At 35.2% G+C, this 27,422-nt stretch overlaps 1 protein-coding gene across 1 annotated transcript in view; it reads right to left on the reverse strand.

Annotated features, from left to right (window-relative positions):
• MYOM2 (myomesin 2) overlaps positions 1-27,422 on the reverse strand; it is a 688,720-nt gene that overhangs the window by 143,700 nt on the left and 517,598 nt on the right. Inside the window, exon 28 of the mRNA XM_044061901.1 lies at positions 10,952-11,019. Within this exon, the coding sequence (XP_043917836.1) occupies positions 10,952-11,019 (68 nt within the window). The remainder of the gene's footprint in view (positions 1-10,951; positions 11,020-27,422) is intronic.

The raw sequence follows: 27,422 nt of genomic DNA on the forward strand, positions 1-27,422 counted from the left end.
TTACTTCTTAATATAGGTATTAGCCCTGACAGTCTAGTCTGGTTCAAAGGCTTCCTCATCAATAAATAGACAATTCAAAGTTAAAAAAGAATCTACAGTCTCCTCTCTCTACCTAAATGCATTATCTAAGGTTCAGTTTTAGCCACCCTACACATTGCCCTATTTATATATACTCTAACAGTAAGTCTTCCATAGCTCAAATTTATACTACATGCCAATGACATTGTAATTTATAGGCACCATTCATCCTCTATCTCTGCAAACATGACTAGAAGAAGATCTCTTCTAATTTTCCAGTTGTCTTACCCCATAACAAACTCATCTTACATGCCCAAAAAACAAATCTGTGATTTCTGTCACGTCAGGAACCTCACCTCCATCCCACCAAATTGGACCTTACTACTGAACAATAAGGAACCCAATAAAATCATCCATTACCATAACAACATAACAAAATCAAAGATAAACTGATAATAATTTTGGTTAACAAAATAAGGTTAAAAAAATAACTTTTTATCTTAAGAAAGTAGAACAGCCATTGTCAAAAGCATACTGTTAGTCCGACCTGAATAATGACTTCCACTCATTATCAAGAGGTCAAGTAAAAGCTTACTATCTTTTCAAGCACTACTAACAGCTTTGTCTATTCATAATTCTAAAACACCCCCCTCCCTCCAAAGAGGACACCACTGTACACTACAGATAAAAACAAAATGGTTGTGAATAAAACAAAGATGTAAACAAACTCTGGAACTCACATTCCTTCTTATAGTTTGTCATCAGTTTGACAAAAAAAAAAAAATCAATTCACAACCTACTATCCTAATCATTTTATAATCCTACTTTACTCACCCCAAGAACAAAGTATCACTGCTTCTCTAGTCTGGCTCACACACTGTATTCATGAATCCTGGTACTTAAAAAGGAATCATGTTGTTAGATTGACACCTGTTTCCTCAGCCAGAAGTGCAGCTGGTTCAACCAGTGCCCTGGCCAGTAATATGAACCAGCACCCCGCTCCCTAAGCTGTTAAAATGAAGGATAAAAAAAAACACTTCACTGTAATGAGTTTATCACAAATATCAGCTTATTATAGTTAGGGCTATGCTCTCTCCCCACCATGTTTGCAAAAAAAAAAAAGTGGATGTTACTTCTAATATCACACCAACCCTGTCACCAGAAGCAGGAATGACACCCCCCCCCCCCCAGCATTCAGGTCCTATTTCTGTGTCTCAACCCCCAGCCCTCCTTCAACTTCTCTTACTAAAAAAAAGTCTTTTTTTAAGCTGTACCAAACAGTTGCTACAGTTTATACCCTTCCTGCACAGAGTGATACGACATTCATGTTTTAGTTTAAAAAAAAAATGTCTTTTTAAACTATAGCAAACAGCTGCTATACTTTGTGCTCTGCCTGCATAGAGAACTATGGTACTCATGTTTTAATTAAAAAAAAAGCTTGTTTTCAAACTGTAGCAAACTGCTTGTTACAAATGTACTGAGTGCTACATCTCTCAGGTTGTAGACAACACAGGGGGTAGTGTCTTCATATTCATAAAGGATATTTACACCTCTAGACTAGTAGCCCAACATAACCCATCTGAAATACTTCAGGTACAACTAACATTGGGTAAGATAGTGATCCAGGTCACAGCCTGCTAAAGGTCCCCAGCCATGTCCCTAGATTCTCACACCATGGTCCTAAGCACCGTGGAATCTATCAATATCCAACCCAACACTCTCATACTAGGAGACATCAACTACCCCTCCATCAAATGGGAGAACTACTCAAGCACCAATACACTGGCCCAACGCTTCCTAGAATTCATCAATTCCAATGCCCTGGACCAGCTCATTCTGACCCCCACTAGAAGAAGCAACAACCTTGACCTCATTATCACTAACATGGGCGACCATTGCTCTACTGCAGTAGTCAATCCCTCCTTGGTTAGATCTGACCATAAACTAATCACCATGGAAATCCACATCTCAACCACACCCCCTGCAGAGGTAACCACCTTGAAAAACTTCTCCAAAGCAGACTTTGGGCTCCTAAAGACAGAGGGTGGCTAACTTTACAGCACTCATGCCAATGGAAAACAGCTGCATGACTCCTGAATCATACACCAATGCACTGCACGAACATGTACATAAATGCAAGGAACTAGCCATACCCAACAGAACCAAGACACTCTCCTCCAAAAAAGGAAGCCAATCTGGTGGTCCCCTGCCATTAATAAACTCTACAACAGAAGGAATAAACTGTTGCAGAAAAACGTGAAGTCCCAAGACTGGAAAATCACCCTTATTAGTCTCAACAAAAAGTTGAGATCCCTCATCAAATCCTCTAAAGCCAGCTATGAATGCAGAATTGCGGCAGACACTAAAAACAATCGCAAAGCTTTCTATAGTTATATCAAGAACCTCCACGGCAATACCCATATTTTCTCTCAGTTACCGTACAATGCGACCTCCTATACTGAGCCAACAGATATTGCCAACATATTGGCCGACAGATTCAGTGCCAGCTTTACCCTTCTCTCCCCCCTAAAGGACCAATCACAATACCAGAAGAATGCCAGACACCCAGCATTACTGCAACATAGCTTAAAGCTGCATTGTCCAAGTCCAAGAATACAGATTCCATGGGACCCGTTAATATCCCTGGCTGTGTTCTACATGAACTACAAAGTGAACTGGCACCACATCTGTGTGCCCTGTTCAGTCACAGCCTCACCTCAGGTTTTGTCCCTACCAAATGGCGCAGTGCTGCAGTCATCCCTCTCCATAAAGGAGGAGCAAGTACAAACCCTGGGAATTATCGCCCCATTAGCCTGACGAGTCTGATATGTAAAGCTACGAAGTGCATCATCATGGACCTGCTTTATAAAGATATAGGCAATCTCCAAACTTGACGCCACAAGTTTAGCTTTGTCAAGGGGAGATCCTGCCTGCTCAACCTGGTTGACTTCTTTGAGTCAGTCACCAGGGCTGTGGATGAAGATAAGACAGTGCATACAGCCTACCTCTATCTGGCCAAGGCCTTTGATACCATTCCTCACTCAGGAATTATTGATAAACTCACCAAACTAGGCATCAACCCCTATATCACTAGGTAGGTTGCAGATTGGCTCACAGATAGAACACACAGTGTGAAAGTAACAGACTCCAAGTCAAAGTGCCGACCAGTCACGAGTGGAGTCCCACAGTGATCAGTCCTGGGTCCTCTCTTGTTCAGCATCTACTTCTCACAAGTCCAGGCCAACACAAAGGGACTCTGGCTGACCAAGTTCTCAGACGACAGCAAGCAGTGAGCCATTATTAACTCCCAAGTGATGCAGACATCCTACAGAAAGGCCAATGACTGGTGTCAAAACCATGGCCTTAAGCTTAATGCCAAAGAATGTGTTGTCATCTCCTTTGGTAAAAACTCAGTTCCCACTAATTACCACATCGATGGGAGCCCACTGAACACTGAAGGCATTATAAGAGATCTGGGGATGCAGGTTGACAGCAACCTCTCCTTCGACCACTACATTGCCACTGTGGTCAGAAAGTCCTTCTATGTGGCACATCTCATTACCAAGTGTTTGAATCTAGGAAGAAAGAGCTCATTGTCTCTCTCTCTCTCTCTCTCTCTTTCTACTCTTCTCTTATTAGACCACTCATTGAGTATAATTCGCTATATGATATGTACCTCACTAGACACCTGCAGCAGCTGGAGAGGCCACAGAAGTACCTCATGAAGAGGATCCTAGGCATTAAACACATGTCCTACATGGACAGACTCAAAAGACTCTAGCTATTCTCTGTCTCATATTGCTTACTTAGAGCAAACCTTTGCTTAACTTACAAAGCCATGTCTGACCCAGCTCTGTTAGAAATACTACATCTTAAGAAATTCCAATCCCTCCACACCACACACTCCAGAGACCTCAACCTCATTATCACAATCAACAGAACATGCTGGAGGGACAGGTTCCTCACCCAGAGGCTGCCCATGCCCTGGAATAGACTTCCGATACATGTCAAGCAGAGCACCTCACTGCCCCTCTTCAAGATAAATCTTGATGAATGGATTGGTAAATAGAAAGTTCACCCCAGGGATCACTCCAGTGGCTCTACTTTATAGAGGCACTGGGAACTAACACCGGGCAGCACAATGCTGGGGAACTTCTGTGGGCTAGACTTGTAGAGGAGTCAGGGCCACTAGCCTAGTACACACCTATGAACCTATGAACATGGAATACTACTGTGCTTAGGCTTTAATTTAAAAAAAAAATATTTTTAAACTGTAGCAAACTACTTGCTATAAATGTAGCAAACAGTTGCCACAATTTATACTCTGCCTGGATGGACTGCTACAACGATCAGGTTTTAGACAACACATGGAATGCTATACCCCTCATGTTTGACTGCAAATGCAACACTGGCTTTTAAAAAAACAGTATTGTATTAAAGAGAGATCAGAATTGGCTGATCATGTCTCCAACACTTTGTGCCAGGGGCAGTTGCCCTTTCAACTCACCCTAGATATGCTACTGTCCCCAACCACAAAAACTCTGAAAATGTTTCACTTAAAGCACTTATGGTAAAACTCAGAGGAAACTTGTTTCTTTTGAAGAGAGCAACCCCTGCACCATTCATGTGTGGTTACACAGCCCACTTGTTCTCCAAACTTATATATGCCTACTCTGAGACACACAGCATAGCTACACTACTGTCCCCAATCACAAAAACTCTGAAAATGTTTCACTTTATGGTGAAACTTGGAGGAAACTTGTTTCTTTTGAAGACAGCAAACCCCTGCACCATTCATGTGTGGGTACACACCCCACTTGTTCTCCTCCAAACTTTTATATGACTACTCTGAGTCAAACAACAGTGGAGAAAACAGAATTCTCTTCAATTAGTAAAAGTGCTTTAGCAAAATATTTTTACTGAAACAGCAGTTGCAAATCTTGTCATCAATCTAGTGACAGACTCCACTTAAAAATCAGATCCATCTCTACTTTACTAGATTCACATGAAGAACTCAAGCCATTTCTTGTCAAAGAAGCAAACTATATATTTCCACCAAAGCAGCATCACATGCTTACCATATTCCCAGACAAGCAATTCTCCTCAGAAATATAAATCAATTCAACACATTTGAAGTTTAGTCCCTCTCTTTTTCACTTTCTTCAACACTCATCTACATAACATGTCTCTGCTTACTCTTTTATTTCCCAATCTTTTTGTAAGTACATTATGTAGTGCATATAAAATCATATATCTATTACCTATACCTCTCCCTCTCTATGTATATATACATATATATACACACACACACACACACACACACACACACACACACACACACACACACACACACACACACACACACACGTGTGTGTATATAATGTGTTAATGTAATAATTAAGTCTTGCTTGACTTGCAAAGAAACAGAGACTATTACAAAGTACACAGGTAGTTACTAGGCATACAGTACAAGAGATTATTTAGGAGACAAGCCCAAATTCCCAACTATCTCATAGCAAAGTCTGATTAAGTGACATACTCAAGATCACACAGTAGGCAAATGAAAGCTGAGGGGAATTAAATCCAATATCAAAATAAGCAGACATCCTCACTGTCAGACAAACTGCATTATTGCCAAACTTTATATGAAATTGGCTTCAAATATAACTTTCTGAAACATACACACATGCATATGTAAATGATGCCCTCTCACTTCCACAAGGAACATTCCCTTCAATCAGCTTCTTTATTCTGACAAAGCACAGGTTGTGTTTCCCAGAATTTCTGCCTTGGAAATCACACTTATCCATTGTGCTCCATGTGCTTGTAACTTTATCTTTATACCCCCTGCTTCTTCACTCTTGCCTCTCTATGCCTGGCTTCTCCAGTGTGAGTATCGCTAGATGAACCCAGGTTGCCTTGGTTACATTCAGAGCTTCATAACTCTATTTCACACAGCCAGACTATATAGTACTTTTTTAAGACTGCAGTGTATAACCATAATAAACAACATCTGAACCTCACACTTCCTAAGGTGATTTCATCCCCTGCTGCCTTACCTTGTTCATATTAGTATTCTTTCAGTAAGAGCATCATCTGGATAAATAGCAGTTTTTTCAAGTGCTACTTCAGCGTACTCCAAAGAAATGTAATAAAAAATTCAATGACTCATATTTATCATTTTTTTTTACAAAATTAACAAAAATTGGGTCTGCAAGGTTATAAGCCCCCCTGCAATTTTTGCATGAAATGATATGCACTACTACACTCTCACAACTCTCTATCTCTTTTTGCATACTACCTCAGAAGTCAGTCAGCCATGGGGTAAGGACTTTTAGTCCCAAGCTTCAGCAACTTAAAAGTTACTATATCCTATATTAGTGATCCAGTGACATTTAGGGCATCAGTTCCAAAAATTTGAAACTTCATGTTCCACAGACAAAATATGGTCCTCTATCAACCATGTCTGGAGTGAAATGATCTAGGTGATATATATATATATATATATATATATATATATATATATATATATCGTCTTTTTTTTTGCAGGATGCAATAAATGCAGGACACAAAAAAATCACTTTTCTGGGGTCACAAGGCAATACATTCCACCTAAATGATTCATTTGGTGACACAAGCATCAGATGGAGATTGAGAGAATCAGAACCAAGACTACAGGATGTACCTCATTAGTGTTTCTCAAAGTTCTCAAATCAGACTGATAATGAGATGTCATTCTTCAACAGAATCATTTAGTACCTCTTTTAATTTCACAGGCTTCTGGTATACGCATGTGGTATGGGGTACTACAGTGAATGCAGACTGTAGAAGTTGGTGAATAAGCTAGTAATCAACATGTCTGTTTGGCACTTATGGGTGGACTGGAGTACCTAGGGCAAACCACTAGCTGTTTAAGAATGCAATCAGTGCGATAACACTGGTATAGCTTAATTATTTGGTCTGATACATCTGATTCCAGTGCTGAAGAGAAAGGTGACAACTAGCAGGAGGCATTGGTAAGATTGAGCAAACCTATTAGTGACAGACTAGTTAAAGTGGTACCAAAGGCAGCAAGTGGATCAGTGGTTAAGAACTCTGCCTCACACTACCGAGATCTGGAGTTCATCCCTAACTTATGGTCACTATCTGGGTGACTATGCATGTTTTGCCCATGTTAGCATGGGGTTTGTCAGGGCACTTCAGTTTCCTTCAACATCACCCTGTGTATCTACCTATATTATTTCAATACATGGAGTAGTCAAGGTCCACAGTAGTTATACAAATGAATAGCAACAGTATATATCATGAATTGCAATGCTGTGAATTACTGAGTAAAGTCTCTACCCTAGCATGAAATCTAAGGGATTATGACTGCTGGCCTAATTCAACAAATCAACAGCTGAGCACTTATGTTCTGGTATGAGCAGAAAGCTGCTCTCCATATGCTAGCAATATGCTGGTTCTACAGAGAAAATGGCTAAGTCAGATGTAGGGTCTCCTCTGCTAGGGATATAGTGCACAGGAACTGAGTTTATCAACCATGCATAACTGTGCCCCAGTCACACATCTCCAGCTAGTGGGTGTAATGACTCTCCCAGATACTCTCATTAGCATAATATACTAATATTCCTTACTCCTCATATATAGTAAAGGAGTTGAAAAACATCATGAATTGCTCCTTGTTATGTATTCAATGCAGGGAGAGTAAATGGTGCACTACTGTCTACCATATGATAATGGTACAGCACAGCCAGTTAGAGGGTATGTACTATGTACGTGGTTGTACACTCCACACTTCAATGGATGCATGGCAGAGATATGCCCCACGGTGCATTATTGTACAGACGGATTCAGTGGAATTGTGGGTCAGGCAGCAATGTCCTTACAATAAGCACCCATCTGCTTAGAATGCCTTCAGACAGGGAAAGACTATAACATACCCTGACATGCAATTGATGTAAAACTGTGAGACCACCCACATTCCAGAATGTAATACTAAAGTCTAAAAAGAAATAAAACATACTGCTACTGACTGCCATTTTAGACAGCATGTCAGCAGTGCAATCCACATGAATCATGCTAGTGACATGACCATGTAATAAGCAATGTAGCACCTCTTCACCAACAAGTAGAACTGAGCTCTTTCTCATAAATGTTATTATTTCTCCCGTCATTTACTCCTAGAATCCTCTCTAATGTTCCTTCTTCTTCTTCATTACTACTACTGTCATGAACTATATAAACAACTACCCTTCATCTTTTCCTTTTTACTTAAGCTGCATCATCCACTGACTTATCAGATAAACTAAAACGTTCGCTGCAGTACATTACTAGAATACATTTAACTACCTAAATTTCTTATGTCATGGACTGTGTATATTTATGCCAAAAAACGTCTCATTTCTTTCTTTGTCTTTCTTTTCTTTCTCTCTATCTTTGAGTGTCTCTTTCTCCATGTGTATGTTTCTGTCGGTCTCCCATTCTCTCACTCTTTTTCTATCAACAGTGAATAATACCTTCACTTTATTATAATCAGTGTGTTTTTGTGAACCTCTATAAAGTTAAACTAGTAAATCCATATATTCTACATTAGAGTAAACTAATGAGTGTTCAGAAGAATATAACTTACTAGGGCGTCTTCTTCTAGCAGGACTGCTCAGTGCATTATGAGGGAGTGACTCTTACTGAAGCAGTACAAAGGCATAAGGGCCCCAGTCCACAATGTTAGATTGGTCTGTTAGATAGCGCCACATGCAAATGTAGCAGTCCAGGGACATGGTTAATGTACGTTAGCCATGTGCTGCATCTTTGAGCCTTGCATCAAGACTAAAAAAGCACAGCAGAGTGATTGTAAGGCAAGATCTACCATGCTATTAGACAATAGTTCAATGTGGAGTAAATGTGGTAGTTTTTGACAGTGAACATTCACTGCTTTCTATGGCAGTAATACATCTGCTAATACTACAGGAGGTAAGTACTGTAAGACGCTGTGTGTATGTGTGCGTGTGTGCATGGTGTGATTGTGACTGTATTGGCATGCATGCAACCATGTGTTTGTGTGTGTGTGTGTGTGTGTGTGTATGTCTGTGTGTGTGTCTGTGTGTGTGTATCTGTGTATGTGCATGCGAGCGCGTGTGTGCGTCTGTGTGTGGTGTGATTGTGACTGTATTGGCATGCATGCAACCATGTGTTTGTGTGTGTGTGCGTGTGTGTGTGTCTGTGTGTGTATGTGCATGCACGCGCGCATGTGTGTGTGTGAGACTGTGTGTGTAGTGGTGTGATTGTGACTGTACTGGCATGCATGCGTGTGTGTGTGTGTGTGTGTGTGTGTGTGTGTGTGTGTGTGTGTGTGTGTGTGTGTGTGTGTGTCCGTGGGTGCATGTGTGTGTGTGTGTGTGTGTGTGTGTGTGTGTGTGTGTGTGTGTGTGTGTGTGTGTGTGTGTGTGTGTAAGTCTCTAGGTGCCTGTTCAATAACATGTGTGTTGGTAGCAGAATACTTAAAGCAGTTGATCCAACTGCATTAAGGGTGTGATTCAGACTCATGTAAATAAATATTTTTTCATGCCTCTAAATCACTTAACACTGTAACCCCACTGCAGTTCACCAGCAAAGCCATAGTAGCATTGCAGTGATAATTTCTTTAACACTTCACCATACATGTTAATGAACTGCAGTTTCATATACCTCATATAGCAGAAGTATATTAATTGTTATTAGAGATATTTGAGTCATTCCCATGCAAAAACACTCAAACTGTATGTGCAAAACTTCATATTATTTCAGAATTATAATAAGAACATTCATTGTACTTGTGTGTCACTGGGACAATGCACATTCTATGACTAAAGTGAAACTGGCATACACTGAAATATGGTAGCAGGCTAGCTGCTTATATGTAACCGGTCACTAGTGCAGTCTGTTGATCCAGATTTATCAAATAGGAATCAGTATTTGTCTACAAAAATTGGTCAGATTTTAGTATGAAAGGTTTTGTAGTAGAGCATCTATATCAGTAGGTCAGAAATCTCAGCCCCTGTCTGCTTTTCAGTTCGTGTAATGATCTCAGAAATGTTATATATGGTTAGTAAGGAGAGAAGGAGCTTGCTTACCAGTTGCAATTTGAAGGAAGGCAATTTTTGAAGCTAGGCATTTTCAGTTCTACATTTTGATAAATCCCAATTTAAGTAAAAAACTACTGTCCTAAAATTTACATTCAATGCATTTGTTGTCCAAGAAACATTCAATAACCATTAACTCTAGCTTCTTTTAAAGAAAGAAGAATGTTGCTGCATTTTATAGTCAGTAGCATGTTTCTAGACAGGGGCAGCCGTGGTGTGGCAGCGGTTAGCATTGCCACCTCACAGCAAGAGGTTCTCTGGTTCGATCCTCGGCTGTGGTGTCTTTTGTGCATAGTCTGCATGTCCTCCCTGTGGTTGTGTGGGTTTCCTCCAGGTGCTCCGGTTTCCTCCCACATCCCAAAGACATGCTGTAGGTGGATTGGACACTCTAAATTGTCCCTAGGCATGAGTGTGTGCATGTGTGTGTGCCTTCTGTGGAAGGTTGGGTGCCGGGCTGGCAACTCAACACCGTAAACTCCATTGCCAATCATGAGCAGAGAGGTGATCTGCTGTGGCAACCCCTAACTGGGAAAAGCCAGCAGAAGAAGCATGTTTCTAGACAGCAAAATAAACATGCAAACATACATTGACATGCAAACACAAAAGACTACAGATATTTTCAACTACTTTGCTAAGTAAATTATTGCAAAATAAACTGCAAACAATGTTTGTAAACTGCAATTTTAACAATACAGAGTCACTATATTACAACTGAAAATAAGTAACAAATTCTCCTGAGTACGCTTTTAGATGTAGAAATTGGTACCAAGAGTATATACAATTAAAGCTTTGAAAAATGCAGACTTAATTGTTACCTTGCAATCAAACATAACATTGCAGTCTTCTGTAACAAACCATCGCAAATACTCCAGAAAATGTGGCCCTGTTTTAGAAAAAAATAAACAAACAAATACATCTTACAATGAGCATCTTTATGGCAGGCATAGCACTTAAAAAATATTCAAGAAAACAAACAAATAATTTTCTTTGAATAGCTCAGCAGTGTATTCTTCCATAAAACAGAAGGGTCTGAGTGACTAATCAAAGTTCAGAATATGTTTTTTATCATTGTACTGTGATTCTCTGGGATCACTTAAAGCCATAAGATTTACAGTTAACTGTTTTATAACTATGCTTGCACCGAAATGCTCCTTTTCAATGAGGTACATAAACAAGTCATGTTTATGTGATAAAACTTGACTCCTGCAACTGCAGCTAAAATAAATTATTATAATGCCCTTGTGGGCCGGCATTAAAATATGCTTTAAAGATTATCTAGATGCGATGGTGCTAATAAAGTGTGAAGTCTAACTGCCATCCAAGCAAATGCTTACTGCATACAAGTTCACAATAAAACATCAATCTCTGCTGTGATCAAAAAGAAAAAACAGTCCTAGGCATCATACAATAGTTTTATTTCCTTGCCTTGTTTTGTGATAGGTAAGGTAATCCTATACATTGCTTAGTCACTGAACCGACAGCATTTAGCTTAATATGAGCTATGCTTATAAGTAGAACCTTATGCATGTGATTATACAGAGCAGTACTGCGAGGTGTTTTCTGGCACAGCCTAATTAGTGAACCTTGGACTTGGAAGCCTAGATGAGTTCAGTAATAGCATTGCATTGCAGAACTCAGCATATGTTACTGGGAATGTGCCATGTATTTATTCATCCATAAATTTATTTTTATATTTATTCATAGACATAATGGTATGTGATCACTTGTCGGGAGACTTATTTTGGTTCAAACTGAACATTTTTACACATCCCTGTCAGCCAGTCTGCAGGCACCTAGCATTACTTAGCCCATCTATATTTCTCTATATGTATATGTACCTCTCTCTATGTGTGTGTGTGTGTGTGTGTGTGTGTGTGTATATATATATATATATATATATATATATATATATATATATATATATATATATATGTGTGTGTGTAAAGATAGATATAGATATATATGTGTGTATGTATATATTCACATACATATATGTAGCTATATTATATATATATATATATATATATATATATATATATATATATATATATATATATATATTCACTTTAAAAGATTGAAAGTCCATAACATTGAAAATGAAAACACTGTGACCAAAATTTTGAAAATTCAAAACACTGAAAATTCAAAGTATTGAATCCCATAACAATGAAAATACATAGGAAACCAACATTTAATATATTCCAGCGCAACTATATACAGAAACAAATAAAAAACAAACCAGATTTCACTTCTCCAACTATAAGCATGTACCCCTCACACCCCCTGCTACTTAAATATATCAACTCTGAGATTGCTCTACACAGAACAAAATGGCAAAAGTACCATTCTGCACTTCATGACTGAATGTTTAAATTGTAAAAAAAACTATCCTCAACCTTCTCTTAGAAACACCAGTTCTTTGTAAAAATATTATACATTACTATATATCTCTCCGATACTTAGCAGAGCTTCATAGGTAACCTCAGTCATATTATCTTCTTACTTGCTATACTACAACATAAAACATTTTAGTGTAGTGTAGTGTGATCTCGGAGTTGATATATTTAAGTAGCAGGGAGTGCAGGTGTGCTTGCCCCCCTGCTTATATTTGAAGAAGTGTAATTTGGTTTGATTTTTGTTCCAGTATGCAGTTGTGCTGGAATATAGTACATGTTGGTTTCCTATGTATTTTCAATGTTATGGGATTCAATGTTTTGAGTTTTGAGTGTTTTGAATTTTCAAGATTTTGGTCTCAGTGTTTCGAATTTCAGTGTTATAGGCTTTCAGTCTTCTAAAGTGAATCCATATATATATATATATATATATATATATATATATATATATATATATATATATATATACACATGGGTCTACTGTATAAGTTCGAAAATACACTTCTTCGAACTCACACAGTAGACCCTGTGTTACGCGAAAGTGCACTTAATCAAAAGTGCACTTTCATGAAACCTGCTTCAGCGAACGGGCTGCAACTGATTTTAGTCCAGTAGTTAAAGACCTCAGAGTTAGGGTGCAGGTCATGGTAAGGGGATAGCCCTACTAGCTATCCCCTTACCATGACCCACGCCCTATCCCTAAGGTCCATAACTACCACACTACAGTGGAGGACATAGCATGTTTTCCTGCTGTCCTCCACTGTGGTGCTATCCGTTCGTAGAAGCCGAGTTTGCGAAAGTGCACTTTCGAATAAGTGCACTTTCACATAACTGAGCAGTCTACTGCTCTTTTTTGAATACGTGGTATTCAAGGAAAAGCAGTAGACCTATATAGATATATAGATAGATAGATAACAGAGATAGATATACATAGATATATGAATGGGTTAGCTGCTCATAGTCAACTTAAGCTAAAATTGCCATCTGCATTGTTGACACAATTTGTTCAGCAAAATAGATGGTCACAATGAACAATCCCTGGGACTGGTGAATATGGCCTTTCCTTCTGGGTTGTGCAATCTCAGAGATTAAATGAATAATTAACATGGATGTCAGGGTAAGGATGTATCCCCCATATGGGGGTGCAGGGGGATTATCACCCTGTAAATGCAAGAGGAATAGCCTCTGATCATTTGAAGAAGTGTGTCCAAATTTGTTTGCCAATGTAATTATGTCAGTGTCAGTGACACTGACATTGCAGCAGTCCAAGAGTCCAAGGAATGCCACTCTCTCTCTCTCTCTCTCTCTCTCTCTTGCTCTATACACACACACACACACACAAACACACACACACACACACACACACACACACACACACACACACACACACACACACACGCACACACACACACAGCCTCTGATCATTTGAAGAAGTGTGTCCAAGTTTGTTTGCCAATGTAATTATGTCAGTGTCAGTGACACTGACATTGCAGCAGTCCAAGAGTCCAAGGAATGCCACTCTCTCTCTCTCTTGCTCTACACACACACACACACACACACACACACATATATATATATATATATATATATATATATATATATATATATATATATATATATGTGTGTGTGTGTGTGTGTGTGTGTGTAAATAAATGGGTCTATAACTATACGTACATCTCCCTTGCGTTAAGAAGTCAGTTTCTCTAAGACACTAACATCTCACAATAGGTGACCCAAATATAATCCTCTATATTTAACTTTTTTTTTGCAAAATTGTACATTTTAACATCTTTATTAAATTATCACTTAGGATAGAGGCTCACATACTTTAACAAAAAAGCAAACAAACCACATTACATGTTTTTTTTCTATTTTAACAACTGAATTTATTCCAGTGTTACATAAATTGTTAATTTCTTGCCTTCCCTTAAGGCTCACTTCTCCCAAACATTATTCTGTATATATTATTTCCACACATTCCATTTATGTCTATGCAATTTGCTCCTTTTCTTTTTAAAGATCCAGCCCTTCAATTCTTTCATCTTCATTACAATATTCAGCATTCCATTTACATTTGGTTTAGATTTTTGTTTTCCATTTTCCTTTTGGCAGTCAATAACATTTAACTTATTAAGGCATTACTTTGCCTAGACAATTCAGATTCTGTGTCCCAGCTCAAGACAATCATTTCCTTAGTTCCTGCCATTTGCTCCCTCAATATTTATTTTTTTTCCTCGTAAAATGCTTTATTGAAGAATATGAATTGAATAACAAAGAAATAATAACCATAAGTATGAACTTTACATTAATGAATAAAAACAAATATTTCCTTAACAACAAAAAACAGCAACATCAACTATATACAAGGTGACTATGTGAATAAGAAAGATGCCGATTATATTCATTATATTAATTATTGTTTCAGTTTATGAATCTTTCGTAACAATTTGTTGTTTATTTAACAGATTCTTGAGTCTGATCCATGAATTTAGTGTAGAAGTTGCTTTGGTGGTTCTTCCTTTAATTTATGTTATCTCTAGTTGACAGGTTTAGGTTGCAATATTCAGAAATTCTTTCACTGATAGTGTTAACATCTTCTTCCAATTTTTTTGTGATTACTTTCCTTGCAAAAGTCAGAAGACACCAAAGAAGAGGATAATCAGTTTTGACACATGGGAGAATTGCCACATTGAAAAGGATTAAGGAATTGTTTAACATGAAGCTATCAATGAATACTGTGTGTAAAAAAGACCAACATCCTTCCAGAATGGTTTAATTATATATAATCACAAATCATGTGCTGCCAGTCAACTCTAAGTTCCAGACCATATCTACAACATTTGATTTTCTTATTAAACATGAGTTCAGCTTTGTGCGGAGTAATGAAAGTTTTATGTAGAAATTTCCAAGAAAATAATTTCCCTTTCAAAGACATTGTGGTTTGAGCTGAAGATGAGATCATTATAATGTTCTCACTACTACAAGGGAGATAGTTATTAATAGCCCTAAAATAATTCCAATAGTTATCTTTACAATCATTTGTCTTTACCTTATTAATCTTGTATATTTTAGATGAGACCTTTTTATGTAATATCCTGATGCATCAGTAATATAAAAATTCTGCAAATTTAGGTATCTCTTCTTTAATTGATATATGCATCAGATTTATTTTTTCTCTCTCTGTGTAACCTACAATTTTGTTTATCTAACCATATTTCATCATGTATGTTAAATTTATTTAAAATATAATCTAAACTATTTAATTTTTCTTTATTTATAAACTGATACCAGTATATTAACTGTTTATCCTTGAAAGCATTCAGTGTGAATGTATTAAATGTATCACTATTGTTTTTTGTGTATGATATAGGAAATGTCAGAAACAACCAGGCTTTGTATTCTAGATCTTTGTATATAATGTTTCTGAAATTATTAATTGTTGTAAGAATACATTTTGAATTTATCACTATGCTTTGGTGTTCTAAAATAAAGTCCTTTAGAACTAGAGAAAATCATTTTTGATTAAATTATTGTGACATTCATGTTTTCTAGGATTACATTTTAAGCAAATACTTTCATGTATATCTCTTAATTTAGCATAATATTTCTTGTTTGTCCAATAGATAATAATCTTCATAATACTTGATATTAAGTATAAGTCTATGTTAGGTAGATAAATTCCGCCGTATGATCAACATCTTATATGATGATTAAGTGCCAGTCTGGGTTTGTAGGAATGACAAAGAAATTTAAGCATCAGTGTGTTGAATGCTTTTATATACTGTTTTGGAATGGGTCGAGACAGTGACTATATAACATATAGTATTTTGTTAATAATATCATCTTTATTATTAAATATCAATCTTCCCTTGTAAATATAAATTTATTCCATTTATTGATTAGAGTTTGATTTTAACTAAACAGTTGGTGTAGTTTATATTAATAGCTTCTTTTATATCCTTAGTTAATATAATTCCAAGTTAAGTTATTTTATGATCTTTGACTATATATTTAAAAATGTTTTTGGACATACCAAAAAAATTAGGATTTATACATAAGGTTTTTGTTTTATCCTCATTGAATGAAAGGCCTGATTAAGACTGGATTTTTTTGATAGACTTGAAAAGACAATTAAGAAAGTTTTTACTGTCCTTCAACATTAATAAAATGGCATCAGCAAATAGAAGTATGATTAAACTGTACGTCTACTATATCTTTGTTAGAGCTTATATAATTTGCAAAGGGTTCCATAACCAGTGTAAATAAGAAAAGGGACAGTGGGCAGCCTTGTTTTGTTCTTTTAGTTATCTGTATTGATTGCAACACATAAGACCCTATTTTTATGTAAGCTAATGAATTAACGTAAAGATTTTTTATAAGTTGTTTGAAATCCTTTGAAAATTATATTCCTGCAATATTAATCAAAAATAATTCCAAATGACTGCATCAAAAGCATGGTTAATATCTAGACTTACTAAGGTTAAATTATCATTTATATTGTTGACTTAGCCAATTGTAGTTAACATTCTTTTGATATTATCATAAGTGCTTCTGTTTCTTATAAAACCAGTTTGCTCATTATGAATTAGGCCAGGTAAAAATTGTTAAATTCTATGTGCTATTATAGACATAAATAATTTTTAGTCAACATTTAGCAATGAGGTTGGCCTGTAAGAGGTACATTTTGATGGATCCTTTTCTGATTTCAATATTGGTGAAATAAGTGAGTACTTCCATGATGGTGGAACTTTTACTAAATGTTTTACTGTTTGGAATTTAAGAAGTAATATATTTAATGGCATTTTTGTGCATTAATTTATAAAGTTCAGGTATTATGGCATAATTTTCTGGGGCTTTATTTAGTTGTATCTTACTGATTTGATTTGTAAGTTCAGTCATTAATATGGGTTTATCAATTGTTCTCAGTTGTTAATCTGTTATCTTATTTTTAGTATATTTTCTAATGAATATTTTTATCATTTCCTATTGATCCATTACTGGATTATTTTGATTATGTTTAATTAAATGTTTTCTAAATTCATTGAGAATATTTTCAATTGCAGTGACTCTCCCTTTATTATCTTCAATATATAGTTCTTTAATATGTCTTGTTTGAATCATTATTTTTGTTCTAGATGCAATTTTATGTAAACATTTTGGATTTGTTGTATGATTCACTAGTTTTATTTTTTTCTAAATTTATTTTTGTTTTGTGGTTTACAATTTCGAAATAGTTATTTTTCATGGTATTTATTTTGTCTGACAAGTTACAGTTACCGGTTTGTTCTTCTAACTTTAGTCTATCAATTTTTTGTTGTATATCTATTAAGTCTTTGTCCCATTGCTTTTTAAAGAATGCCAGTTTAGAATTTTTCTGTTTAAATGGGATTTAAGAGCATTTTATATATATATATATATATATATATATATATATATATATATATGTGTGTGTGTGTGTGTATAGGTCTACCCGAAAATGATGAAATTGCAGAATGCCGACAACAAGAACACTGACACTGGAAGATCAACAATGGAGGAGACTGACAGTTGAGAATCCTGACACTGAGAACTCCGACATGTTAATGTAAGTGTGTGATAGGGATGGATGTTAAGGTCAGGGTGTGTGTAAGTTAAGTGTATGATAGTGCCGAACATTAGGGTAGGGTGTGGGTCAGGTAAGTGTGTGATAGTGATGGACTTTAGGTTTATGGGCAGGTTAAGTGAGTTAAGGGTGCGGGTAAGGTAAGTGTGAGATAGTGACGGACTTGAGGGTTTGGGGCAGATTAAGTGAGTTAGGGTTAGGGTGCAGGTAAGGTAAGTGTGCAATAGTGACAGAGTAAAGGGTTAGGGGTGGATTAAGTGAGTTAGGGTTAGTGTGTGGGTAAAGTAAGTGTGCGATAGTGACGGACCTTAGGGTTAGGGTTTGGGTTAAGGTTAGTGCATAGATAGTTGTGTATGTAAGGTTTAGTGTAGGTTTGTAAGGTTTTGGGTGTGCTTGTGATGTGTGTGTTTTTCGGGAAAGGTATTTGTTTTGTTGATTGTCGGGATTGTGAAGTTTCGTGTTTTTGAGCTTTCTTTTTTGTCATTTTTTTCATGTCGGTTATTTCTTTGTCTGTGTTTTGGCGTGTCGGTGTTATCAGGTAGACATATATATATATATATATATATATATATATATACTTGTGAAACATCTTTTGTATTATTAAATTCTATGTTATGTTTCAATCTCTTTGTTAAAGAATTCCTTGAAATCTTTTAGGTTAGTAATATAAGCTGGGATTGTTTCAATCTGAACATTTGTATTGTCATTCAAAAAAAATCAAGAGTTATAGCATTGTGGTCTGAGACTGGACAAGAAACTACTTTAACTTTATTTAAATAAGTGATTAAATCATTGGAAAGAAATATTCTGTCCATTTTGGAGTGAGTACCATGTCTATTCGAAAAGTGAGTAAAAAAAGAGCGTCACTAACTAGATATTCATTAGTATCCTTAATATTAAGAAGGTTGTTAAAATTTATTAAAGCTTTTGCTGTGGCTGATATTCTGTTTTTCCATAGCACTGGCATCTTTTTAATAAAGAATACAAATTAAGTCTCCTGCCACAATAAGGCTTCCCTTTGAGTTCTGAAAAATCTTATCCAATTGAAGGTTGGCAGTTTTAACACCCACTCCTGGCATCCAATAAATGTTAACAAGCGAATATATATTTGAGTTGAATTGTAAATTTACTAAACATAACATGCCTTTATCATCACCATACATGCTCAGGATATTTGGTAATGGTAGAGTATTATTCCAAAGAATAGCTACTCCACTTCCTTTCTGTCCAAATTGGGAACTTGTTATAACTGTACAATGTTTATTAAGTTTCACTACATCTTCTGTTACTAAAAGTGTTTCTTGGATAAATATTAACTGTGGTGAAAATAATTTTATGTATTTATAGAAATTATTTATTTTGCAACCACTGTTTAACCCATTTATATTGATTGAAATGTATTTTAGTTTTGTCATATTTTAATCTTAAGAACAAGTAATTTAAGGCATTTTGAGAAACAGAATATAATGATCCAGTTGTATCTACAGAACACTTTGTATTGGTGATAAAAAAACACAAGAAATGTATAAAAAAACTCAAGAAATGTGTAATACTATTGATGTTCAAGTTGTATGATTTTGTAGACACCTGAGTGTGAATATATAATCCAAAAACACATGTAACAATAAATATGGAGTATAAAACTCCAGACTTGAACAGTGAATCTATTGAAGTCATTCTACTTAGCAGTAGAAGCAAAATTATATCAGTGCAACCATACTATAATTAAATTGTTATATTATGTCTAGGAAGAAAATTGGAATATCATAGGAATTATATCAACTCTCATATTGACTAACTCTATATAAATTCAATGTTTTACTAAGCAGGTAAATTATAATAATTGTCTATGCATAACAAAATATATACACCTTTAATGCACATAAACATATATCTACCAATGCACATACGTATGTACACACACACACACACACACACACATATATATATATATATATATATATATATATACATACATACATACATACAATCAATCGTACATATAGAAAAATCTTGTATAAACTCGATACAACATTTTATATACAATAAGTAATTTTGTTGATGCAGAAACAGTAAGACTGACATTTAGAACTATTAGTTTGAAATTCCTGAAATGTTGAAAATAAATTACTTTTATAAAGTTTGCCAGGTCTTTAGAAACTTACTATAAGTTAGACAGTTCTTATTTTCAAAAACAGTACATATGTTTTAATGTATGAAGGTGCTTACAAACAGCCAGTATTTTAAAGGTATATTGTGCATCTCAGGATTGTCTAGAGTTAACAATTGAATTTCACCTATATGTATTTCTGCTCTTAGGTATTCTGCTGCAGTCAATTATGAAACTGTAATAGCTGTGGACTACAAATATACCATCTGCAACTTTATACGAGTCAGTAATTTAAATATGTTCTATTTAGTGTTGATTATATACAAATTTCCATTTACAAAAAATAGATTAAAATTAATAATTGAAGACTAACATATATCATTTTGTTTATTTATGACATCAGACTTAAAGGATTGAGAATCTAAACAAATTCCTTCACACTTATTCAATGCTTTGAATCATTTAACTGCAATTTATTACTTTGAAGATATTATGCAAAGTCTGCAGCCTGAATAGTTAATATAACATTTATTGTCATTTACTTAAATGGTGACATTTGTTATTTTTTTCAGAAAATGTATTCACTTATGTACTTCTGCTCATAGTACAGTGACAATATCTATAGTTGCAATATCTTTCCAAGTCTCATCTCTTATCTTTTATACTGTTAAACCAAACCACTATTATACAAACTAGTGTTTGGCATAACTTACAGTATGCAGTATTTATATTTTCTACTTGCAAAAGTTGATACTGCTATGCCTCTTATTGATTATTTCTATATATATGAGGTTTTATACTTGATTTTAAAGACTAGATATCTTTCTTACATTTTACCATTACATTTACTACTCTGCCATTAATCTCAAACCTACTTGACAAGTACCTTTTATTCAGGTCTATTTTGGCTATTATATAAATCCGTCTGTTAGTCAGCCAATGAAAACAATCTTAATGGGTTTGTTCACGTTAATTAATTTAGTCAATGTCTGCAAAAAACATAACATACTTCATGTATCAGGCATAAGTTTATAAGCATTTCTGTTATTGTTCAGTTTATTATGAAGCAACTTACATATTTTAAACATTAATTACTGATATATGCAATTATATCACATTTTTGTTTTGGTCATTGACAGTTTATTGTGATATTTGCATAAAACCATGTGTCCTGTGACATGTAATGCAATATGTTGTGACCTTTTTATTGCATTCATTATTTCATTAGCCAAATATACATTTTTTTGTTTAAGGTACAGTCTCTAATTAGGTGTTATGGGTATTTGTACTTTTGACTTGTTATCTGTGTTTATTTAAGTTCAATATCAATTATTCTCTTTATTTTGAGGTAAACTTTTATGATAGGTAATGCACATACAGACTGTAGCAACACACTTTTGTTTTATGGTGGGAAAATAAATGAAGAGTTAATGCGAGCGGTGCAGAAATCTTTACTGTAAAACTGCATTTTCATGTGTTCATTTAAGGGTTGTAAATGCTATCCCTCATCATCAGATTTAAACTATCAACAAGTGAAAAAAATATATCCAGAATGGGACAAGCTATATGGAATGGGCTGCCAACATATGAAAGACATCAAAACACTCTTAACCAAAGTTTGCAAAATATAAATAAATGCTGCTGTTTTCATGATACTTTCTTTATGTGCCACCCAATCCTTTATTATTATTGTCAAAAAGCCTTATTGACTGTTCCTCAGCTTTATAATTGTTAAATCAACAAACTTTGTTTTCAATCAAAGCTGATATAATTGAAATATCTTCCTACATATCCAGAGTGTAATTAGTTTAGCCATAATACCGTTTTTTTGTTTTAAGGTAAACATTATATGACAAGAAATGAATATACAGACTGCAATATTACAATATTTTTGTTTTGGGCGAGAAAGTATGTGAAGTGTCATTGCAAGCAGTGTAGAAATTTTTACCTAAGAACTGCATCTTCATGTGCTCATCTAAGCACTGCAAGCACTATCTCCTCATGTTACACTCTGCCCCACAATACAGCACATTATTTCACAATGTTCCTCAACAAATACTGTCCCATTCTGCTCTTCTGACCAGTTTTTCTCATTCCCTTAATCCCTCTGTCCACAATACAGTCCGAACATCCCAGCTACAATTTCTGATATCAGCAAGCCAAGTAGCATCACCATCACAAACAACAAATGAAATGTTTCAATTTGCAGCCATTTAATCAAGCATCAACATACCAAAGACTGGAAAAGAGAAAAAAAAAGGCATTGTGCTTCACCACCTACATCAGCCATCATTCCCCAGATCATCATGACAAGCACTGAGCAAATCAAAAGCCACTACACATCAAGTTCTCGCCATCAGCATATCGCTTTAGAGGACATCACATCAATGTTTAATAACTAGATCTAGAATACCACAACAATCTCAATGGACAAGAAATAAAAAAACATTGCAATGGTATATACCACGAATATAAGCAGCATTCATTTGTAGTGTTTAATATATTCGATCACCTTATCGCTCACATAGATGTAATATATGTGGAGTTCACTGATCACGTTTTTATCTGTCCATAAAATTGGCAAGAGTGCAATAGAGAAAGGAAAGGCATCATTCTATCAAGGGAGCTCCACAACATTCAGTAGGACAACTGTGTAAAATCTCGGTGGTTCAAGTCAACTGCACACACACACACACACACACACACACACACACACACACACACACACGCTTCTTCAAAATCACTTCCCAGAGCATAAATTCCCACTTCTAGAGGTTGCCATCATGCCACTAATATTTAGTCAACTAAAAGAAGCAAAACAATTATCCATAATGGTAAATATTGTTATTAAAAAGCTCCGTTTTTATTCCCTGGCCAAAGAATCACGATCAAAATTATTTTACAAGACATTTCAAAGTGTCTTTTGTGATTATAATACAGCCAGGTTCAGATAAAAGAGGACAAACACCACTTAGATGGAGATGGAAATAGCTGAAAGAAAAATAATAAAAACTAATCTGTTGCATTCACTGCCCTATTCGGCTTCATTCAATGTGTGCAAACATCTGTAACTAGCAGTGTTACAAACCAGGGGAGTTCTGTATGAAGGCGAGAGTGACTCTTTTCACTCATTCTAAATGTAAATAAATTTTATAAATTGTTTACACGTACATCCAAGCTGACTACCACAGTAACATCACTTTCATCACTCTAAACAAGCAGACATTAATAATAAGTCTCCCAACTCAATCTCTTATGTTAAAGATAAGCAAACATTCAATTATTAATAAGAATTGAATAGTTTAGTGTGCAGACATATTAAAAATAAAAATAAGTTTGGTTAAGGAAATTACCTTTAACATACATCTTAGTTTTCCTTTTATTATATGAATGTTTGGTGAATTCTCTTATAATGTGAAGATGGTATCATATATAATTGAAAAGGAACCTGTAAGACAACACATATATATTATATAAACAAAAAGCCATTTTTATTTTAATTTCTTCTTCTTTTCAAAAATCACCGTCCATTTCTTTCTGCTATTCTTTTCAGGAAGCTGGTATTCCATTTCATATCTTTATGCTATAAAATTTTTTTTTTTTGGTTTTTATGAAGGTTAATGCAGAATCTAAGTCCTCGAAGATTTTTATCTCATCAGGAAGAAATATTTTTAGTCTTGCTTGAAAAAGTAAATGGAATGATCTGTTTCTTCTTCAGTTCTTTGATTAATGGCAAAAACATTTCCTTTTCGAAATTAATGTAAAAAAATAGTCATTGTGAAATCTCACTATCCTTTCATTTAGTTTGATTGGAGATTATCCCCATGTAGATTTAAGAATTAGTTATTTGCCTGCGATGAGAAGAATTTAACTATAACAGATCTCGGAGCAGTGTTTTTATTGGATGGAGCCATAGCAAGGGACCTATGTGTTCTCTCAATCTCATATGCAAAGCTTCAGGCAGTTTAAGTGTACCAGAGAGCCAAGATGTCAAAAAACTTGTTAGATTATTACCTTCACTTATCTCTGACGGACCGAAAATGCAAATATTATTTCGTCGAGATCTGTTTTCCAGATCAATTTTGTTTGACAAAAGTGTGTTCTGCTTTAATAAATAATCAGTGTTATTTTTGTCTTCTGGCAGTCTTTTTTCCACATCATTCAGAGCATCTTCTATTTCTGTTATTTGTAATTTTTAATGACTGAAAAAGAGAGAGCAAACAAGGCAAGAACAGGCAAATGGATTAATTCAATTCAGTAAGCGCTTTCATGTCTCGATGGACACTTCCTCAGACTTTAACAATACTTTGCTTAAATCACTTCACTTATATAGAAAAACAATTAAATAAAACCAATTAATTGATTCAATTACTCATACATCACACATTTAAAGATATATAGAACTATATAAAGATTTTTAGAATACATTAACTCAAAATTAAGTACAAGTATAAATATATAAATATGGCTAAAACACTATACATTATAAAAGGTATCTAGTGAATCACATAAATCTAATATATATAACAATATATGTAACAATACATATAAATATGTGTCTTAAAAAATCACATAAATAAAAATGAATGCATCAATGGTCTTTCAGCTAAAAATGGCCTTAGCACTTCTTTATCATTAAGACCAGACCCTTTATCGGCTTGCATCCTAACTATCCACTTAGTTTCACATTGCTCTGTCTTAATTTTAAAATTTCCTAGCCTACATATCCTTGGCACTAATTCGAGGATCAAAAATAGGAATCTATGGGTGGTTCTATGTTGTGAAATGTGCCTAGCTAATGCATTCCCCTCATCTTCCTTATTGATAGCATAGATATGCTCTCTAACTCTATCCCTCAGGGTATGGTTTGTCATCCCTATGTAAAAACTCGGACATTTTATGCAGTAAGCTAAATAAATGACATATCTAGGCTTACAGTCTGGATAAGTTTAAAAACATATCTATAGTTAGTAGATGATGTACAAAATAATTCTTATTACACATATATTGGCAATGATTGCATCCTCTACAACCAAATGTACCTTGCCGCTTTGATTCAATTCTCTTGTTCAAAAACATGGTGTCATTATAACACAATAGTTTTTTAATAGACTTATTGTTGCAATAAGAAAAACTGGGTTGTTCTCCCACTACCTCTCTTGACTTCTCATCAGAAGTGAGTATCTGCCAGTTCTCATTAATAATCCTAGTAATAGTTCTATTATTGCTAGCATAGGATAAAACCATCCTACATTTCTGAGAATTAGTAGTTCTGCTAAAAGGAGCTGTAGAGGCTCCATTCATTTGGTTTCTGCTAAATAATGGTCACCCTCTATCAGATCTATCAATGAAATCTGGATCTTCCAACCTTTCACATTCATTAGATTTATATCCTCTCATCATAAATTCATTTTTTAAAGTAACTAGTGCTCTCTCACAAGTTGATTGTGAACTTGTGAGCCTAGACACCCTCAGACCCTGACTTTGTATGACATTCTTGTACACATGCTGAGGATGCATACTCTGTCTATGGAGGAGGTTGTTTCTTCTACATTCCTTCCTGAGCAATTCCGTATGAACCTGAACTCCATCTATCATCACAGATACATATAAGAACACAATTTTTTTGAAGACCATTCATCAGTAAATTCAAGAAACAATGTGGTAGAATTCATATAATCCAAAAAAGATAGTAGCTCACTTAAGGGGCCCCTCCATAAAAAGAAAATATCATCCACAAAATACTTGTAATAGGGAATATACCTGGAATATCTCTTATTATCCATAACAAAATTTCTCTCCCATTGTGCCATCACTAAATTTGCATAAGTGTTAGCACATGGGGTGCCCATGGCTACTACTTTAGTTTGAAGAAAATATTGATCATTAAAGGAAAAAACACTATTTGTTAAGACTAATTCCAACAAAAAACAATATAGTTGGAATTTTTTCTCCAGGAACATTGTTGAATCTAAGAAACTCCCTAATAAATTCAATTCCTGTATCATTAGGAATCTTAGTAAAGAGGGACACAACATCTAGGGTCACAAAATAATATTAGGTTCAAAAACATCAGAATGCACAAAACTAGATAGAGTAGAGAGAAAATTGTGTGTGTCTTTTAAGATGGTATCAGTAGCATCAACCAAGCTTCTCAGCTGTTTCTCTAAATAAATCTGAGAAGCTTGGTTGAAAAAAATCCAACTTTATTGTTTACGTTTTGTGGATGATATTTTCTTTTTATGGAGGGGATCCTTTAAGTGAGCTACTATCTTTTTTGGATTATATCAATTCTACCACGTTGTTTCTTGAATTTACTGCTGAATGGTCTTCTGAAAACAATTGTGTTCTTAGATGTATCTGTGATGATAGATGGAGTTCAGGTTCATACGGAAATGCACAGGAAGGAATGTAGGAGAAACAACCTCCTCCACAGACAGAGTATGCATCCTCAGCATGTGTACAAGAATGTTATACAAAGTCAGGGTCTGAGGGTGTCTAGGCTCACAAGTTCACAATCGACTTGTGAGAGAGCACTAGTTACTCTAAAAAATGAATTTATGATGAGAGGATATAAATCTAATGAATGTGAAAGGTTGGAAGATCCAGATTTCATTGATAGATCTGATAGAGGGTGACCATTATTTAGCAGAAATCAAATGAATGGAGCCTCTACAGCTTCTTTTAGCAGAACTACTTATTCTCAGAAATGTAGGATGGTTTTATTCTATGCTAGCAATAATAGAACTATTAGTAGGATTATTAATGAGAACTTGCAGATACTCACTTCTGATGAGATGTCAAGAGAGGTAGTGGGAGAACAACCCAGTTTTTCTTATTGCAACAATAAGTCTCTTAAAAGACTATTGTGTTATAATGACACCATGTTTTTGAACAAGAGAACTGAATCAAAGTGGGAAGGTACATTTGGTTGTAGGGGATGTAATCATTGCCAATATATGTGTAATAATAATTATTTTGTACATCCTTCTGCTAACTATAGATATGTTTTGAAACATTATGCAGACGGCAAGACTAGAGATGTCATTTATTTAGCCTACTGCATAAAATGTCAGAGTTTTTACATAGGGATGACAAACCGTACCCTGACGGATAGAGTTAGAGAGCATATCTATGCTATCAATAAGGAAGAAGAGGGGAACGCATTAGCTAGGCACATT

This window comes from Protopterus annectens, chromosome 2.part0 (assembly GCF_019279795.1).
Source record: "Protopterus annectens isolate FY-2018-M chromosome 2.part0, PAN1.0, whole genome shotgun sequence".
In the NCBI taxonomy this organism is placed as follows: Eukaryota; Metazoa; Chordata; order Ceratodontiformes; family Protopteridae; genus Protopterus; species Protopterus annectens.